The sequence below is a fragment of the Neodiprion virginianus genome, chromosome 5 (assembly GCF_021901495.1).
Source record: "Neodiprion virginianus isolate iyNeoVirg1 chromosome 5, iyNeoVirg1.1, whole genome shotgun sequence".
NCBI classification, from domain to species: domain Eukaryota; kingdom Metazoa; phylum Arthropoda; class Insecta; order Hymenoptera; family Diprionidae; genus Neodiprion; species Neodiprion virginianus.
Window position 1 is genome coordinate 31,708,348 of NC_060881.1, and position 20,653 is coordinate 31,729,000.

Sequence of the window (20,653 nt, forward strand, 5' to 3'; positions counted from 1 at the left end):
GAGTGATGGAGCGTCGTTCACACAGTTTTGAAGCTCTCAAGGCGACAGCAGAATCGAATCCCAAAATTTTCATAGATATTTTCGCGATATTCATCACGGAATTTGAAGAAATTTGATTCTATAATATTTTGAGAGACGTGACCAGAAATTGTTAAATTTTAACGTTGATTTTACAAATTATAAACCGGTATAGAAGAATTCAAAAAAAATTGGAACGATTCAAAAAGATAAAGAGGAAAATAATTATCGAATGTACATGCAAATTATTTGAATAAATTTGTCCCGTAATCCGATCAATGGACAAATTAAGCGATCAACTATTTTGGAAAATGTATCAAGTTTGATTAGATTTTGGAAAATGAAATGTGTTGACCGTTAATATATTATGTAAGGTTTTACAATATTGAGAAGCCATACCACAATTGTACATACGATAAAATTACTGAACAACAAAATTACTTGCCGAACTACAACGGTGTTCATTTTCCAAGGCAGAGTGAAGTTTTTGTGACGATCCCGCGAGCAGAAAGTATGCAGTCTAGGACCAGCAGGATCACCGCTGCTGCTGTACTCATGTATCGTTAGGTTCCAGGCTGTGCAAGGTTCTGAAAATTTATACAGAGATTTAGAATGTCGCAGAAGGTAATGAAGTATTGGTTGACAAAATTCGTAACTCTTCACTCTAAGATAAAAAATGATTTAAAATAATGAATGGTGGTGTCCGTTGAAATCTCTGTTTTTAATTTGATTCGGTCAATTCGTATAAGAATATGCCCAGTAAATACGGTGATTTTTTTTCCGATATCTCACTTTGTAAAAGTAAGATTTTATTTATTTTTAAAAGAATTTTTTTCGAAGTATTCACTCGATTTGAGATAAAATAATTTTATAGTTATTACGAGTTACACATTGCTGAAAGTAAAAGCGATTGATGTACGTTCAATGAAAAAGGATATCAACAATTGGATATAATTTTCAATTAAATAACAACTCTTTTTAGCCGTGTAATATAATAATAAAACAATTCATTGTACTGTATAAAATTTTAACGAGGCTCGTTGGACTCTCGAGCCAATTGTGTTAGTGTGTTAAAAATGATAAAAATGACGGTGGAATGTCCGGAAGATCGAAATCAGGTATTTCTATTTCGACTATAGTGAAATTTTTACTCATATCTGCAGTGCAGTTTATACAGCAGGCAAGGCGATAAATTTTTATGAATTTCAGCACACGTTGGTAAGACCGGCGAGATTAGGATCGAGACTTTTGCCCCAGAGCCAACTTTCCCCTTCGGCCCCCTTTTGCCGACGCTTCCACTGCAGCGAAATGCGGAAGACGGGAGGCGAAGCAAAGCGCCGCGTCGCATCCCGTCGCCAAGACTCCCGGAACCGGAAACGGGTTTAATATACTTCGGTCTCTCGCCTCCCGGGCCGCTGCAGGGGGATTCCCCCGATTAGGGAGCCCGCTTTTACCTCGAAATACCCCACTCCCCCCCCCCCCCCCCCTCGCGCGCCCCTCAAACCCCAGCGTCTTTCATCCCCCAATCTACGCTCTCCATCGCCGACAATTGCGGTCCGGTCTCGACTGTTTCCAAAGATTAATTCCCCGCCCCTCTGCCACGTTAATCGACAACGTGATTATCGTTATTTTTACGATTATGATTATTATTGCCATATTATTACCTTTGTTATTACATTAATTATTTTAATGCAGGTGTTTATGTTCATTTGGTACCATAAGCGGCTCTTAATACCGCGTTATTTCGTAGAAATGTGTCCTGAGCAATTCAACACAGGTCGATCCACGTACGTTTATGCAATTCGGAGTTCATAAGGTTACTCGATGTTTACTCTTAGGGTCAACGATTGGTAAGAGTGGGAAGTTTACCCATCGGTAACTACACTGAGACAAATGTCGAACGGTAAGATGGATATTAGTTGCCGCAATTCAGGCGGATGTCGATAAGACTGTAATCTGAATAGTATAAATGCAGGCGGATTCCGATGAGGCTGTAGCGTGAATAGCATAAATGCAGGCGGATTCCGATAAGACTGTAGCCTGAATAGCAGAAATGCAGGCGTATACCGATGCAAATTAATTCGGAATCGCGTAAATGCAAACGAATTTACCCCGTATTGAATGATGCATGGGAATCTCCATATGAAACGAACCGGTATAATCAAAGGGGTGCATTTGACTGTTTCAGAGTTTTTACTTATCACTCAGTTTTTTCTGACTACAACATTGCCGTAAAATAGACGTGCTAAAATTGTTCTGGACGAAAGACCTAAAAGAGGAAGAAAAAAAAAAAAACACAATACCATTTACAATCTAGAATTCAGCGGCTACAATCCAATCATTTCTTGTAAAAAATATCGCGTTTTAATCACGTTTTGTTTGAATACTATCCCTCTATTCGCAATCACATTTCTCTTGAAAATTATGTTTCTCTGCGCATTCATGTTTTGAAACATTTTTTTCTCCGTTTCTTAGATCTCGAATTCCAAAATTGTAACCAGACTTGATGAATGGAAGGAAAATTGGAAATTGAAAACTAAAAATTGATGGAAAGACAAAAATTAAGATGATTGGAACTCACTGCTTTGATTCGATTCGACTTCGACGGTGAGTTGCCGGTCCGTTTGGGAGTCAAGTACCCAGGTACATTTCTGCTGATAAAATCTGTTGAGCTTGACAATCTCATTGGCGAGATCACCGCTGGTAACTTCACCCTGGGGTCTGGTGGTCGAATGATCGCCGCAGAACGCGTCTTCGGTAAATCTGTAGGTGGCCTTGAAGTCAAGGCCACCTCTCGACGATCTGGACCACTCGATGTAGACCGGCGTCCAACTTCGTACTCCCACCGGAAGCCAGTCCTTAACCGAGGAACAGGAAAAAACGGGTGATCAAAAACGGGGAGGCGGACGGAAATTCATCGGGATGTCGAAAAATGGCGTATGGCCAAATTCACTGACGATAAAAGAAAAAAACAACGCTCAGTGTGGCGTAGAGGCAGGTCGAAAATGTCTCGATACGAAAACGCTATTGGATAAAGATTCAATTCAAAAATTATCCGCAAAGTTCAGGCTGTCGTAACTGAAGTTCAAAATTTCATCAATTATGTCATTTTTGAAAATTTTTGTTATTATTTTTTCAAACACTTCCTCGGTTTTGTTAATACGATTTTTAAATTTCGAGATATCATTAATCAAAAATTCGCGGATTTCGAATGTCGTAAAATTTGAGCTTGCGAGAACTCGGGAACGGCGGATCGAAAAATCGTGAAATAAATCAGGGACACTACTCCGAAGGTGGCTGACTTGACGTGTAATGTCCCACGTATATATCGGCAAAAATATAGTTCTAAACGAGGCTGCGTCGTACCTGATAGCTTCCGCAAAGGCAGCTGACGATGTGACCGGTTTCGGAAACGAGCTGTAGATGATCAATTTCATCTAGGGATCTGTTCGCGAAGCATCGACATCCGCTGTCTCCGCACTGCGTGTCGCAGGCGCTGTTAGATATCCGTTTGTTGGTGCTCTGGAGCTGCGGTAGGGATGTAAAGCCGGAGGATGAGAAGATTGAAAAATTATCGGACAATCGCCGTAGGGGGGAATAAAAAATACTCACGGTTATTATAACCGACTGATTGGCCGCCGGTATGAAATGCTGACGACATTTCAGCGGACCCTCCAAAGAAAAGAGCCGGTGGGGCGCCGGGTGAACGACTGAACCATTTTTTGGTGAACTCAGGCCGAAGTATTCAACGTCACAAACACTCGCTGGCTGCTGCGTACCACCCTCTCTTTCTGCGAATGCAACAAGGAAAAAAAAACATCCTTTAACATTGCTGCAGAAAAGTTATAACCAGACAAGGGCTGCGATGTGATCAATCGATTTATTGTTTTTGGAGTTATTTGGACATTTGATATAAAAAAATTCGGTTGATTCTAGTCAAATACATTTCCATGAACCAGTAAACAAGGTCAAGATATGTCGCTACAAATTTGAACAGAGTAAAAATAGTAAACAAGAGTCGTTTTCGAGTAAAGGAAACTGCGAGCTTTCGGATAAAAATGTTATATTTGAGGTTAAAACTGAGGAGTGTATATAAAAAAAAAGACGGTTTTCATGTGAAAATGGTGCATTACTTTTACGATTCGTGGAAAACGAGTCTAAACGGATTTCACAATTGAAAATATCAGATCTTTTTACATCGAAAACTCCTTGCATGACGATATTCCAAAAATTCGAATGAAAAGATCGATCTGTTCAAAGTTAAAAATTTATCGACGTTTTTTTTTCCAAACCGTACTATCTGGATATTCAAAGATAACGAAATTTTCAAACGAAGTTTATAATTTCGTTTTAAAACTTGTCCAAGGAAGCGAATTTCGATGAGAAGTATTCGAACCGCGTGTAATATATTTTAATTCCGGTCTTATCCGCAAGACGGGGAGTAAAATAATTCTTCGCACCCCGTTGGAAACAACTTGTGAAGTAGCTAGCGGGACAAGTTTTATCTCAAGGGACCCACTATTCTCGTTCCGGGTTTTCTGCCTCCTATCTTACGCCAAGTAAACCGTATCACCGGGTTTTTCAGCTACATATCACACGCGAAATGGGGATGCGAGCTCGTTTTGTTACGCCTCATATTCCAAAAGTGTAACGCAGCTCTTTGCGTTACAGGAAGTACATAAATAAAGGTTCGCTAGGCGATAAATTTGTATAGGCAACATTCTTTTCAATTTTTTCTTCGTATTTCCTCCGTCGTGTCGTTCTTCAGTTTCTCAACACCCTAACTCCGCTTCAATTCTCATCTCACTTCTGACAGAATGTCAGCCCGCCATTTCCGATTCGGAAATAACGATCGGAAACTAGTTGACCGAGTGCTTCGACGCTTCGTTTATTATAGACGCGAAGGCAGGAAGCTGGGATTGAACTTCAGACAGCTCGAGTGACTCACGTCTGAGATCTGCCTCAAACATGTGTCACGGAATATTTTCAGTCGCGAAATCGTCTGCATCGATTTTGACACGATTTCGCACTGACTAACAATTTGATCTATTTTCATTCCGACATGGATGTTCGCTGTGGGAAAATTGGAAAGATGATTAACCACTGGGAGATGAAGCTTCGCCTAAAATTCGGGCTCTTTTCAAGTGGAAATTGAAATTTGGCTAAACGGTTTGGCAAAGTTAATGTAAGATATTCAGGAAAAGAGAAGATGAAATTGAAACAATCCTGTGAAAAATGCGTGGACACAATGAATCTAACTACTGAAAATTTAGGGGCGGGGTTGAAATTCCGAAAGCGCCAAATTCGGAATTTTTTGGTGGCGAAAATTGAAGTAAAGAAATCGGACTTTGACGAAACTCGATAGGATAGAATACCAAGATTTTTAGTTCTGTGCATTTCTGGTTTGGTGAAATTTCACGACTTTGATCTTTCTTTGTTTTGGATTTTCGATATTTTTACGTTCGGAATCCTGGTCATTCAGATTTTCGGTTTTCCTCACATTTTTACACCGACTCGTTGAGTAAACTACGCCGTGTAAGTATACTTCAATTTTCCGAACTGAACTCTGTCGAAATTTTATTTTTCGGAATTTTGCTTCATCAGAACTTTCCTTTTCGAAACTTTGCTCTACCATAACTTAAATTTTTGGAATCTTGCATTTCGGAACTTTGATCCGTCGAGCTTCCGACCCATTCGAAACTTCGTTGTGTCGTAAAAGTTTGATTTCTTTACTCCAAGTTTCGCCGCCAAGTAATTCGTAATTAGGAACATTCCGAACTTCAACCCCGTCCCCAAATTTATTTGTACCTGTGAATATTACGCGCATCAGAAGACAAAAAATAAGAGCAAGATAAGACGAATAAAAAATGGTGTGAATTTGACCTTCCGTGGATTGAATTAACGTTCAACTTCACTTTTAGGTTGAAATTTTTAGAGCACAGCCGGAGGGAATTCGTTGTTCTGTTAATCGTCGAGTTCGCAGCGAGTTCGTTTTATTGTTTCGATGATAAAAGTGGGTTCCGAGTTCCGAGTTCCGAGTTGGCTGAGTAGAGGGCGGTCAGGTCAGCAGCCGCAATTTGGGATAGTTCGAAACTCGTTTAATTCGGGGAGGTTTTAAGCTCGCTGATTAAATCCCGGTCGTCTATTCCTGCCCACGCGGCCACGGGTTCTTCGCCTGGTACACGAAGCCTGTGGAACTCGAGCGATCACTTTGTTTTCGTTGGAACAGATCAAGTCGACGCTTACGCAGGCATATAAACGTTGGTCTACCGACCGACGCTTTGATATCTATGTCAAAGGCCTTCGAGGAATAATTAGAAGCTATTAGTTCATTTCTCTTCAACAGTTATCGCTCGACCCAAACTGATACCCGCAAAATCCGACCGCGACCCTTCCTAACCATTATTATTTTCACTGACCAGATTCTCGAGCTACATTCACTTACAGAGAGAGAGAGAGAGAGAGAGAGAGAGAGAGAGAGAGAGAGATAAGTTAGGCAGCAGGTAAAATCGATTGGACGAAAATTTTTTGGGGGAAAATAGAGAGACGCGTGTTTCGATTATTCTACAAATCAGTATTTGTTGTCTATAAAATAAGGTATTGAAATTTGTTTCCAAGTATTTTGTGAAAACCGACAGAGTTTTCTAGCAATTTATTTTCGAATTCTTCGTATTCTTCAAACAAATTTAACCTAGATATATTCCTTGTTAGACCTTCAATGCCAAAACCGAAAACTGATTGCCTGATGTAAAAAAATCTCTGAAAAATCTTGATTTTCCGAAGACTTTGCAAAAAAGATTGTACATTTATCGAGAGTTGTTTACATTTTTCTATAAACAAAATAGCCACGCATCGTGCACTCGATGCCAGTTATATTTACCATCGTGAAAATAGTAGACAGCGTCCATGTATTCCTCGTCCCTCGGGGTGTTCGAGGCTCTTCTAAGAACGACGGTCATCTCTCGTCCCGTTGACGAGTATCTCTCGGATTCTGCATACCTGAAGAAAAAAAAAAAAAAAAAAAAAAATTGTAATCAGTAGTTATAATTCAAGCGAAAAGATTGATTGATGGAAAAAAAAAAAATAAAATAAAATAATCTCCCAATTTTTATCCACGAATTATGTTGATTTATGACTGATAATTTACCACCACCGCAAACATTTTATGATTGCAAACAAATAGATAAGTATTTACTTGTGATAATTTAAAAAGAAAGTCAATGATCAGAAACATTGAATTGATAATTTGAACATTGGTTTTTTTTTCTCGCGCAAAACGGAGAACCCCAATTTATTTTCAACCTTGTATAACGTACGAAAATCTTGATCTGGTCTAAAATTGACTGATATTTCGAATTTAGATCGAGTGTATAATATAGGCATCAATTAGGAGCTTATTTGTCGCATAGTATATCGTACATGATAAAAATTAATCCAACATTGACGATCACCAGTTTGTGACCTGTTCTCTGAACTTATGACGATTGGTCAACCTGACAAAACAGCTGCCTTGGTTCTAGAATCTTAGCGCATGCGCGTTAGATCATTCGATCGTTGGTTAATCGCTCTGTACTTCGAAAACACTGGTAAATAAATAGTAAAAGGAAACAGAACCTAGATAAAAAGAGTAAAAGAAAATACTACAGCAAAAAAGAGAATATCGAGTGCACGGCTTGATTGGACGCGGAGACTCGACTAACCTCAACCGTCTTCGACTGTCAAAACTTTTGAGGTTACATGTATCGGGATTACCTGTTCTCTGAACTTATTACGATTGGCCAACCTGACAAAACAGCTGCCTTGGTTCTAGAATCTTAGCGCATGCGCGTTAGATCATTCGACCGTTGGTTAATCGCTCTGTACTTCGAAAACACTGGTAAATAAATAGTAAAAGAAAACAGAACCTAGATAAAAAGAGTAAAAGAAAATACTACAGCAAAAAAGAGAATATCGAGTGCACGGCTTGATTGGACGCGGAGACTCGACTAACCTCAACCGTCTTCGACTGTCAAAACTTTTGAGGTTACATGTATCGGGATTATCTGTTCTCTGAACTTATTACGGTTGGCCAACCTGACAAAACAACTGCTTTTGCTCTAGAAGTTTAGCGCATGCGTGTTAGATCATTCGACCGTTGGTTAATCGCTCCGTACTTCGAAAACACTGTCAAATAAATTGTAAAAGAAAATAGAACCTAGATAAAAAGAGTAAAAGAAAAAACGACAGCAAAAAAGAGAATATCGAGTGCACGGCTTGATTGGACGCGGAGACTCGAGTACGTGCAACGTGACGTAGATTTGTACCGCGGTAAGGGAATTGGGACGTTTCGACCGTTTCGAGTGTGCCTCTCTTCTCCTCGCTCCTACGAAGGCGGAAATAAGAACCGACCCAGTTGGCCGGTGGCCAGAAAATGAGAGCTCTGCGTACCCAACTCGGCACTTGTCTTTCAAACGAGCTTAACTCGGTGGGATTTTGAAGAAATTGACCGGTTGAAATTCGAAAAAATAAATATCTTCGCCGGAATTCAGAGGAAACCCGATTTGGGAGCGTGGGTGAAAATAACATCGAAAATGAACAAACCGTGTATGGATTATTCATGCGTCGATATGTGAAGAAATTTGATCCTTGATCAATATTCTGCAAGCTTCGCGTCCTGCCGCATCGCGTGAAGAAAAAAAAAGCTTTCCAGCATTCGCCGCCTCCGCGTTTCTTTTTTCCCCGCTGCTTCGATACCCTCGACGCTTTCTTCTTCGTCCTTCAATTAGCAAAGTTTTCTCGGTGAGCCAAATAAGTTTTACTGCCGTGAGCAGGTTTGCGCGATGTGATGTTACCCGGCGGAAGAAAAAAGTTTAACGGATTTACTGCTTGATAGCCAGAATTTCTTCCAGCAGGATCTGCCTCTTCGCCAATCCGTTGAATCTGAATATTACATGCGTGACACATTGTCACAAGTCTCACGGCATTACGCATGATTGAAATTTTTAATTAGAATTTTTGATAAATGCACTGGAACGAGAAAGGTTTACTTTTCACAAGTAAATACATTCGCTCATTCTTCTTGATTTAACTGCTTTGTTCAACATTTTAGTTGTATTTTTTATTCGAATACAACGCGTCGAAATTACTTTAATTTACCAGGTTCGAGTTATTCATTGTTTGATGCAATTCCTTTTCACTACTGGCAAGTAAATATCGTACAAGATCTGTGCAAATGATCGACGCTCTTTGATTTCCAAAAAAATATTCACCAAATTAGTTTAAGATAAAATTTTCAAGACTTCTCGATTATTTGAATCAAACGAAATTTTTCTCATCGACTAAAGCGGATCAGGAAGAACAAGTAGATGTATTTACTTGTAAAAAAGTAGATTGTTTTCTCTCAGTACGTGTTGAGAATTGAAAAACTGGATCCAAAGCTGAATCTGAAAACCAAGACAAGAAGAAAAAAACTATATATATAAAAATTTATTTTCTTTCTTTTAATGTCAAGTCCAAATTGAAAATGAAGAACAGCACAGGGGAAAGTGGAGAGCAAAAACGAAGAATTGCGTGATAATAGAAGGGGTGAAAATTTTTTATCGAGAAGAAGGTGAACGGAGCGTTTATTTTTTCGCTTGTAATTCTCTTTCCTTGTTATTTGTTTATTTATTTATTTCTTTTTGTTTTCTACCGTAGAGGTTGAACAAAGGAGCACACAAAGACGGGCTAATACGTTAGAAAAGTGGATGGAGGTGGAAATTCTCCAGGGGTGTTCTGAAACGGGTCTGCAAGGCACCGGCTGAAGCTTTCATTTTTCATATCGCATATACAGCTGGTATAAAAACTATATGGTCCGGAATGAATAAATGGAGACTTTTGTCAAAACGTTTTAGCGGCAGGACGAGGAGCTTTGTATACGTATTATTTGTATGTATGTATGTATGTATGTATGTGTGTGTAGCACATATACATGCGTTTGTATAATATGCATGTACATGTATAATAAATGTTGTATAAACCTTATGTTTGAATGCCGAGATGTCTGTTTGTGTGCCTGTGTGTGTAATAGGTGGAGCGTGCATTAGGCATCATCGTCGCGAAGGGATGGGACGTCGCCGAACACACAGGTATGTATAAGGCATTCCGTGCCAATTTGATCACAGCTTTACTACAAATATCTGAAATTTAATCGATAATTTTTTTCTCTCGCAGTTAGGTTTTTATTATTTCAATACTCCGAGAATCGTCCGACGAATAAACCGTTTATTTTTATTTTTTTTCTATACATTCCAACGATATTCGTTGGTAAAAAAATTTAAGCTACTTATGTTGGAATTCTTTAATTCCATTAGCGAAACGATTCAATTCTCGTTTCGATGTACAATAATTTCGTTTCCAAACAATCGTTAAGGTTCAATTCCAGCAATACAGAATTACGTCGACGATTTACGTTCTCGGAGTTATATATATAGAAAGAAAACTGATTCGAACCCTGTGAATTTTAAAAGTGCAAAACAATCGACAATTTGGCACTTTTAGAAAACGCTGCGATCTATCATGACCCGCGTTACCTGATACATGGAAAAAAGCTTTTAACCAGATTCTTTTTCAATACATCCAACATTCTTGGATTGGAATAAATTTGCCGAAGAAATTACGGCCACGAACCTTACATACGTTTACGTATGTGACGCAGGGTTACGAAGAGGAGGCAAGGATGGTTCCGCGAATGCGGTGGCAGAGGATTGCTGGCTAGTTGCGGAAGAAGGCAAAGCGTACTGCCCAAAAGCTCAAGGTACTTGGTAGGTACACGAAGTTGAGGCAAGAGAATGAAACATGGGGCTTGAGTTTACATGAATTTTTACGAGATTAGTGGCCATAAAACACAGCAGCTTCGTAGGCACGTATGCTAGTACCAGCACCGTGTAACCGCCTCGTCATTGTTATACGAGCTTCCACCCCCCCCCCCCCCCCCTCCCCCTGCCTCACCACCCGCCGGTTTCAAGCTCCCGACCCTTTACCTGGGCATAAATTATGGCTCGGTCTCACCGTTGGAACAGATTAAACAGCACTGCGCATTCTTTTCCGACCCACTAGACTCGGTTGCATATCTGGGCCTTATTACACCATTCGCAAGCTCGAGTAACGTGAAACTGGTTTTTCAACATCCGTACAAATCAGTTGCGAAGGGTCCAAAATATGCATGTCTCGTTCTATGTGTTTCAATAACCGTTCAGCATGGCATCGTTTGATGTGATATCGTAGTTTCTACGACGGATTGATTAATTATTACGTAATAATTGATACGAAGCTTTTAGTGTTGAATAATTTCAACAGTTTGACTAATCGTAAGTTTTAACAGGATTTGTATTCCACGAAGATTGACGAGTGATCAATTCTCAATCTGACTTAATATCACTTGGCATAATCTGGCTTTATTAGGCCTGAACTGACGAAATCAGTCCCAAACCGATTCGGAACCAAACCACTCCGAACAGTCCTAAAAATTTATCAGAAAAATTTCAAATTAGACCTAAATTGCCTCACATAGTCCTAAACTCACTCAATCGGGTCTCAAACAGTCTGAAACTACTATAATTAGACACGAAGTGACTTGATTTGTTCCAAACTGTCCAAATCAAACTCCCAATTGGACATAAATGGAGCCAATCAGAACTCAGTTCATATAGAACTTCGAATTATATGTAACGCGATTCAGTGAATTCCAAATCGTGCCAACTGTAACCAACTTGACCCAATTAGTTCTTAAACTAACCAAATCAGACCCGAAGTGATTCAAACTGATCCAATAAGTCCGAAATTGTGCCGATTAGTCCTAGCTAACCAATGCAATCTAATCCAGTCCCAAATACTTGAATCTGCCCCAATCAGAACGAAACTGTTCTGAACCGACCGAGTCAATTCCGAATTGTCTCAATCAGAATTCAATTACACCTAATTTGACCCCAGCAGAATACAAACAGACCAAAACTGTCCCAACCGGTCAGAAACCGGCTCAATCAGACCCAATTTGATAAAACCTAACCTAACCAAACTTGCGAGACTTTTGCAGAGCGGAAAATGCGTAATGTATTTTTTATTCTCTTCTCATAAAAGAGGATTATGAAGAGAAAGGAGGGACTTGGAAGGGTGGAACAAATTATCTCGATCAGAACTCAATTACACCTAATTTGACCCCAGCAGAATACAAACAGTCCAAAACTGTCCCAACCGGTCAGAAACCGGCTCAATCGGACCCAATTTGATAAAACCTAACCTAACCAAACTCGCGAGACTTCTGCAGAGCGGAAAATGCGTAACGTAATTTTTATTCTCTTCTCATAAGAGGATTATGAAGAGGAAGGAGGGACTTGGAAGGGTGGGACAAAGTTTCGGGGGATGGTAGAGGATAAACAATAAGTAAGTTTTGCAGTATTATCGAGCGTGGCGGTGGTCAGTCGGGTTGCCTCTTTGTAGGCGGTCAGCGGTCGCCTCGAGGTCCGTGGGATGGCTGGACCGAGACGGGACTCTACTACTGCCGCTGTATGAGGTGGGTATAGGTTATTATGTACCATGTCGAGGCGAAGTGGTCGGAACCGCGGTCGGATCGGACTCGGAGGCTTGAGCGTCTCTTCTCGGAGCGAGATGTTCAAAAGGAGAAGAGGACGAGGGTTCGACCCTCGCGCTATGACTATCGGCATCAATCATTCGGTACATTGAAGTAAATAACAACGTCCATCTCTCTTCTTTTCATTTTTTCTTCACCCACTTGGCTTACTTTTTTTCATCTAAGCACAATGGTCGCATGGAACGAGTCCCTTTTTACAATTTATCTAAGACGATTATCTTTCGGGGAAAAATTTTTCCACGGTTAAAATTAATGGTTAGACCTTGTTTCGGTAGATGAGATATCGAAATATTTTAAACAGTCTCATGTATAAGGCATTCCGTACAAATCCTTCGACGTGTAAAATTCAATGATATGTCGGACAGTTTTTTTTTTTTATTATTATTACTGTAACCGCGTTGTCAAAGAGCGAATATCACCATCTACCAATGGTTTCTAACAGATCGAGAGATACAAAAAAAAAAAAAATTCACTTTTGAAATAATTGTTCGATCGGAATATCGTTGAATGATTATGAGGTGATACGGAATGAAACCAGGGATTTGGGAACGAGAATGAGATAGTTCGAAAAAATTAGTGATTTAATTTGAACGATGAGAGGCGAACGAAAAATAAAATGATGAAAAAAAAAAAAAAAAAAAAACTTTACCGGATAAACGATGGCGGATTTGGCCGTGAATAAACCGTACGGAAGAAGAATTTTTCTTTGAAATATTTCAGGCGCCTTCTAGTAGAAAGCCGCACAAGGAATATCTCGTATTATAATGCCTAAGTGACAAACAAAGCTGAGCCGAGGGTTGGAAGGAAGGGTGACTGGCGGCAGGCGTAAGGCGAATAAAAAATGTATGTCGGACCAATTTGAAAAGCGGTGAGCACCGGTGACGTGTGACGTTGAAAAAATGGAAAGAGCCGAGAGAAATAAGAAAAGAAACAAAAAAAAAAGAAAAAAAAATAGAAATCAAAACAAGAAGAAAAGAAGAGAAAATTACAAAGAAAAGATCGGTGAAAAAGTTTTTTGCACAGGCACAAGTACTATATATATATATATATATATATTTTACGCAGGCATAAAGATAAATTCATGAATAACTGTGATTCTGCCCGTTGATTTGCCGTTTTCTTTTTTTTTTTTTTTTTTTTTTCACTACCTTAGCTACCGAATGAATTTTACTCCGAATCCTCGAATCAATACGCGGGCACGTTTCGAATTCAGTACATTTTTTGTTTGTTTTTTTTTTTTTTTTTTTTTTACCAACTTTTTTTCCCTCCGCGTTTCTCATTCTCTCGACTTTTTGCACTTCCTGCAGGGCGTGAATAATAAATGAATAAATGAACCCTCTATATCGGTCATACATTTTATATGACTGTAGGCGGATATATACATACATACATACATACATATATATATATATATATATATATATATATATATATATATATATATATCTGTGTGTGTGTGTGTGTGTGTGTGTGTGCGTATGTATATATGTCTATATTTATATACGTACGTATTTATACTACAGAGAAAAAGGTCGGCCATCCGGTCGATATTTTATGTCCTGTTTGGTGAAAATTTTCGAGTCTGCATGCAGCCACGAAGCCGCCCCGTTTATTTAACCCCGTTATGTATGTTACAGGCAGGTATGTACACATTCTGAGTCAGAAGTTCGTGATACACGAAAATAAATTTGCTCCACAGTACGCTCTACGTCTTTACTTTCATTTTACGTGTATGTATATAATATACATGTATATATAAATATAAATATATATATATATGTATATATATATATATTGTAACATCGTATTCAAAACAGCAGATCAATTTTGAATCGAATTGCTTGTCATTAATACCGCGAGAATTTTGTGGCGAGTACAAAATTCTTTGGAAAAAAATAAAAATAAATAAATAAAAAAAATGTCGTTTAATATCGCTAATTTCACCCACAGATTTAGCCAGATTATTCGTGTAATGATTGTGTATTGAAAGTGGAGCTAAGATAGAAGTGAAAAAAAGATTGCTTGAAAAATTTCCAAACTTCATCCTTCCGGTCGGAAATGGTTTGCAGAAAAAATCGTGACAACGGATAGTTATTTATTGACTCACTTGTCCGTCGATTCCGCGTCTCCCGGAATTCTTTGAGCGGGGCTGCAGATCCTCTTGAGCGATTTTGTACTTCCGGTTGATCCGCCCTCGAGGGAACCGTCAAAAATCTCGATCATCGATCTGCACGTCGGGGCGCTGGAATATCAGGCGAATAAGTTGTGGAAAAAAAAAAAAAAAACACAAAATCAATCGATGGATCACTGGTAAGAAGACTGTGGAATTTATATTGAAAAAATTTAATTCGCGTACAAGTAGAGAGGAGAAAAAAAAAAAAAAAACAAAAAAAACGGAACGTGCATAATAACGATAGGAGGAAAATGTTACGAAGAAAACAGAGAAAAAATCCAGACGCAATTTGTTTTCTCGATATAAGTTTAATACTCGCAGCCTGTTATATGTAATATATGATACGAAAATAAGAGTAGGGAGCAAATAAAAAAAAAAAAAGATTTACACATTTACTCTTTCCCCACTTCGTTTTCTGAAAATATTCTCGTCTGCTGGAGAAGAAGAATTATTACGCAGAGAGGCGGGAAGTAGGGAGGCAATTTCCTCCTGCGGTAAATAGCTGCCGTACAGTTTAGAGATGAAACTCGAAAATGAAAAAATTGAATCTTGTACCGTTAGAGGTAAACTCGACGCGTGTCACCGAGGCGATGAAAGTGGCACGTTTCGCATTAATTTTCGTCACGGTATTTCGAAAAAAAAAAAAATACGTCTCGGTTAAAAGATCTATCGCTTAAATAAGTACGACGCGAGATGATCGCAGACAAGAAATTGAAAAACTCAAAACGGAATTGTAGCGTAAAATAAGCTTTCAAAATATTGAAAACGCTCCATTTCTCAGCTGCTGATTCCTCTCTTTCTTGTTGTTTTTTTATTTATTTTTTTTTCTGTTTTTCCTCAAGGCAGTTCGTTCGTCGTTTTTTATCTTTCGTTAGAAGGAACAAAGTTTCTCCCGACAACCGCATACGGAGGTAAAGCTTCCGGAACACAGAGAATATCAGCAGCGTAAATACAGGCTCCCCCCCCCCCCCATTCACGTGTATATATTCACGTATGAATAGGTATACCTATGTATACTTGTACCTATCTATCCGTAGACCGGGGCTTCTGGTTCGCGTTTGCAACGTCAATATAATAGAGAATCGAATCATATCCACCTTTATGGAGGGTAAAATGGATCGAGATATTTTATTTATACTTCAGACTAGGAAACCGTCAGCCATATTTCTATACCTCTGTGTATCCGTCCGCCGTTTTGATACATTTATTGATTGACTGCGGACAAAACCGATAACACGGTTTGCCGAGCTGCAGCTTTTGATGCACTAGCCTGCAGGCTGGTCGGACATTTATACACAGATAATGCAAAGACGCGGAGAATTCTTATCGGGGAATTTAGAGCAAAATTGATTCAAACCTCGCAGGAAGGAATATTGTACAGTTGGGGACAATGAATCTGAGACGGTTAATTTTTTACACTAGACAGTTAAGTTGGCAATACGGAGAAACCTACAGCGCCACAGTCGGCCGAGTGCGAAACAAACTCAATCTCAATAAACTTAGCATAACCCATGACCGTCGAATCTAGACCTTGGAATAATTACTTGTCGGATTGACACTTATTTTAACGTTAGATTCGACGCTCATGGGTTTTGTTACGTTTATTGAGATTGAGTTAGTTTCGCGCTCGGCCGACTGTGGCGCTGCAGGTTTCTCCGTGTTGCCAACGTAACTGTCTAGTGTGAAAAATTAACCGTCTCAGATTCATTGTCCTCAAGTGTACCTACTTGAAAAAAGTAAAAAAAAAAAAAAAAAAAAAAAACTAGTTGCAAAACAAAAATGGTTCGACTTCCAAATCGAACGATGGATTTATACCGGGTTCCATTATTATTTGTCGTCAAAGTAACTGAGAATGTGGTTAAGAAATTTCTACGAGATAAAATTACGAAGGACATATTTTGACTTGGTAAGCTCGCAATCGGTAAAAAATGAAAATTAAGCTGCTTCTGCTCACCTCAAATTATAGCTGGTCAAAGACACGTGGACGGAATCGTACGAGCCACCCCTGAGAACGAGTCGACAAGCGGTTGATTTTGGTTTTCCCCTAGTGTCGTGATTTCCAGCCCTGACCTCGTCGCCTCTGACCTCGAGGTCGCAGCTGTTTAGTCTATGTTCTCTCCGATGATCCTGATTGTGAGTCCGAATGTTCGGACCGCCGCCTCCGCCGTTGCCAAATTTTCCGACGTCGTCTGTGAGTCGAGGAAAAGTTCTTCGGTCAAAGGTTCGTAAGAAAATGTTGGAAAATATACCGACAAGGAGATGGCACGAAACAGAGAAGGCTAATCTCGACGAGAAATGTTTCCTACACTTTTGGGAAAATGTTGAGAGACCCGTGTGTTACTTTATGCGCGATGGCCTTTTATCGGCCAAAAAAGAAACGTCGAAGGGAAATATTGAGAGGAAATTTTCGACATTTTTTTTTCGCAACGTTGGAAACGAATATCGAAAATAAGAACTTGTCATTTCTATGTTGAAATGTAGAAAACAGATATGAAAAGTGAGTTTTCAACATTTTTTACATCAAATTGTTGAAAACAAACAACGAAAGCAAGTTTTCAATATTTTTTGTTGACATGTAAAAAAGTTTAAGCATTTTGTCGTTACAATGTTGAAATCAGATATCGAAAACGAGTTTTCAAGATTTTTTCAATCCAACTGTTGAGAACAAACATCGAACGCATCAAGTTTTCAACATTTTTTTGTTGATATGCTGAAAAGTTTCAAGAATTCAGTTTATGCAACGCTGCAACTAGATATTGAAAATGAATTTTCAACATTATTTTTTTCATTGTTTGAAACAAATACCGAAAGTATGATCTTGTCATTTTTATGTTGAAATGTTGAAAACAAGTATAGAAAACCGAGTTTTCAACACTTTTGAAATTGAACTGTCGGAAAACAAGTGGTGTAGAAACCAACGGAAGACAATTAAGAATTCTTTTGATGCAATGTTGAAACTAAACGTCGAAAATGGGTTTTCAACATTTTTATCTCTTCCCAAGAAACGCCCATTCGCTGAAACGCCGAAAGACGTGTATTTTCGTTTCGGCCAAGGAATGCGTAGAATTTTTTTTTCATCAAATCAGTCGACCTTACGGCGTGACTTCTCCTCGTCAAAGATAAAAAAAAAAAACACAGCCTCTTACTCGCTCTGCTCGTCGTCTCCGTCGCTACTGTCGTTGGTGATTCTGTCGTTATTTCCTGAAAGTTTAGGGTCGCCACGAAGCCGTTGTAGTCGAAGGGCGGAACTCCCGGACCGGATCTGAAGCAGAGGGGTTGATCAATGCGAAGGGGCTGGAAAAATTGGCAGTAATTATTGCGCCAAAGTGGACTTTCACGATTTACGGTTACTTCAGGACTATTTCACCCAACGCATCGAGCATAAAAGACGCGTTCCATTTTTCTTCCAAACTACACCTAAAAATGGGAGAACTGTGCAGAAAAAAAAAAAAAAAAAAACCAAAAACGAAAAAAAGTTTCAACAAAACTGAGAAAATTCTTCAATTAGTTATCGATATGAAAAATCGATACGGGCAGTTATTTGTTCCGATAAAGACTTGATTTTTTTTTTTTTTTTATTCTTTTCTCACCTAAATTCCACCAAGATATTTTGCCCTGCGTGTGTAACCGAGGTCTTCTTATTACCGCAGAGCATCGCTAATACCGGACTGGAAATCGTCGGGCCGGAATAAACCGCGATGTAGTCGCTGGTACAGTGGCTGCAAAAAATTTAAAACAAAAACACATGTTTCGTTGAGTCTTGATTGACGGATATAAGCACGCTTATACGAAAACGAGAAAATCGTTTATCAATATTTCCGCGGTGAATTTTATTCGTGGAAATGATTTGGAAGCTCAAAAAATGCGTTCATCCTAAAAAAAAAAAAAGTGTCGACCAAGATAACGACGACTAATTTGGCATAGCGATTTTATTGTCAATCTCACAATCTTAACGCTTGAAAATTTCACATCGCGTAGAAAGCAAAATCGAAAGAAGATGTCTTTTTTAACCGTCGAAGAATTCAAAAGGCGTGTCAAGGAGTCGTTCAAATTTAATCACACGTTAATCTTTCAACGGACTGTGTTTACAAAATTCACAGAGATTCACGGTTGGCGGTTTCGCTTCGAAATCGTAATTTGGAATGGAAAATAAAGGATAAGGCCAATTTGTCATTGATCCGCGAGGGTTTTCACGAGATGAGAATGAGAGCAGCGATCGAGGAGAAAGGGAGAGATGGGATCCTTAGAGAATACCGTAGCGAAGCCCTCTCTCTCTCTCTCTCGGCATCCGAAACTTGGGAATGTCTTAAATAATTACAACGACTCTATTCCTGTCCGGGTCTCCATTCCCTCCTCCTTATTTTATTCATGCTCTAAAATTTCCCTCCTTACCTCACGCGAAAACGCTTCGGCATGCGGAACGTTTCCAACGTTGACGTTTACGAGTGGGATTATACATGTAAACCGGAGTTGGGAAAACTTTTACGAAGTGTTGTTCGAGTCTGAAAATCGGGGAAAAGAAGAGAGAGAGAGAGAGAGAGAGAAAAAAAAAGAGGACAAGCGAAACAAAAACAATCGTCTAAATTCGACGTTGCTAAAATTCGTGTATTTTTTTTTTTTCTCTTCGAATTATTGCATATTGCATATAAAAAAAAAAACTAAAAAAATTACCGCATATTTGGAAATTATATTTAAGACCAGATTTTTCGTGCCTAAAATTTTTCACCGTCGATTTATAATTTTTGGGTAAACGTGCGAAGGAAATCGGAAATAAGGACCGCGACGATTGTTTTTTTTTTTCTTTCTCTCTTTTTTTTTTTTTTTTCAGATTCCCCTAAAAAGACGAGGCGACATTTATTTTTCGATTTTCTTTCCCCCCCCCCCCCCCCGTTTTTTGCCCAACCTCTTCGCACTTTCGTAACACCGCGGGGATCAAAGTGCTCGGAGAAGGTTTTCAGATTAATGGAAGATCGCTAGATTGGCGACAGACAATTTGACAGGCTTCTCTCCGCTCGCCGGTTCTCGTTATTTGTCATTCGTACAGTTCTTCCCGGTCGATTTCGACTCGTTTCGGAAGTTAAGAGGCTTAAAATGTCACAACCGTGAAGAGGAAGATGAAAAAATAAAGAAGAAAAAAAAAAAAAAACAAAGTTAATAAAAAACAAAATACTTTACCGCCATCTGATTGCAATCGTTAATTTTTGAATTTGTTTATTCGACAGAAGTTCTCTTTATTTTCACTCGAGACCGAAACAATTTTCAATAAACTTTGTCAGTATATTATCGACTTTGGAAGAAAAAAATTATCTCTCAGGAGTTTCGAACGAACGAGCGATGCGAAAATCTGCGCTTATAACCCGCACGAGCATAAGACATATATATGTATACGTATATATATTGTATCCATAAATTTATAGACATTCGTTGATTTATCAAACCTGCAGATAGAAGCGCGGGAAAAAAAGAGAGAGAGAGAAAGAGAGAGGAAGATATAGATGGATTTTCTTTTTAGCTTGGTCAATGGTTTGAAAGTGAATTACGATTGGGATCTCGGATGTATAGTTTTCCTGCGAAAAGTTATGTTTGTCATTCTGTTCACCTACCAAACTATACGTATAATACCGGCGATGCAGGATATGTGTGTAGGTCATAGATACTTTTTTTTACAGGATATAGATGGTAGTAAAGTGTAGAGGATGGTTGAACCTTTTCCTGAAAATCGTAAAAACTCGTCCAGCCATCACGCCGCCTTAGTTTTCCTTCATTTTTTTTTTTTTTTTTTTTTTTCTTCCAACTTTTAAACTTTCTTTCATTTTTCATCGCGCCTGTTTCTTTTTGGAAATCAGTTCCGCGTA

The 20,653-nt window shown here is 38.9% G+C and overlaps 1 protein-coding gene across 1 annotated transcript in view; it reads right to left on the bottom strand.

The window, feature by feature from the left end:
- LOC124304671 (uncharacterized) overlaps nucleotides 1-20,653 on the bottom strand; it is a 210,947-nt gene that overhangs the window by 3,612 nt on the left and 186,682 nt on the right. Inside the window, exons 9-17 of the mRNA XM_046763186.1 lie at nucleotides 18,389-18,517; nucleotides 17,945-18,060; nucleotides 16,753-16,987; nucleotides 14,733-14,867; nucleotides 6,899-7,017; nucleotides 3,631-3,809; nucleotides 3,385-3,546; nucleotides 2,600-2,876; nucleotides 464-605 (exon numbers count right to left, since the gene is read on the bottom strand). Coding sequence (XP_046619142.1) covers nucleotides 464-605; nucleotides 2,600-2,876; nucleotides 3,385-3,546; nucleotides 3,631-3,809; nucleotides 6,899-7,017; nucleotides 14,733-14,867; nucleotides 16,753-16,987; nucleotides 17,945-18,060; nucleotides 18,389-18,517 — 1,494 coding nt within the window. The remainder of the gene's footprint in view (nucleotides 1-463; nucleotides 606-2,599; nucleotides 2,877-3,384; nucleotides 3,547-3,630; nucleotides 3,810-6,898; nucleotides 7,018-14,732; nucleotides 14,868-16,752; nucleotides 16,988-17,944; nucleotides 18,061-18,388; nucleotides 18,518-20,653) is intronic.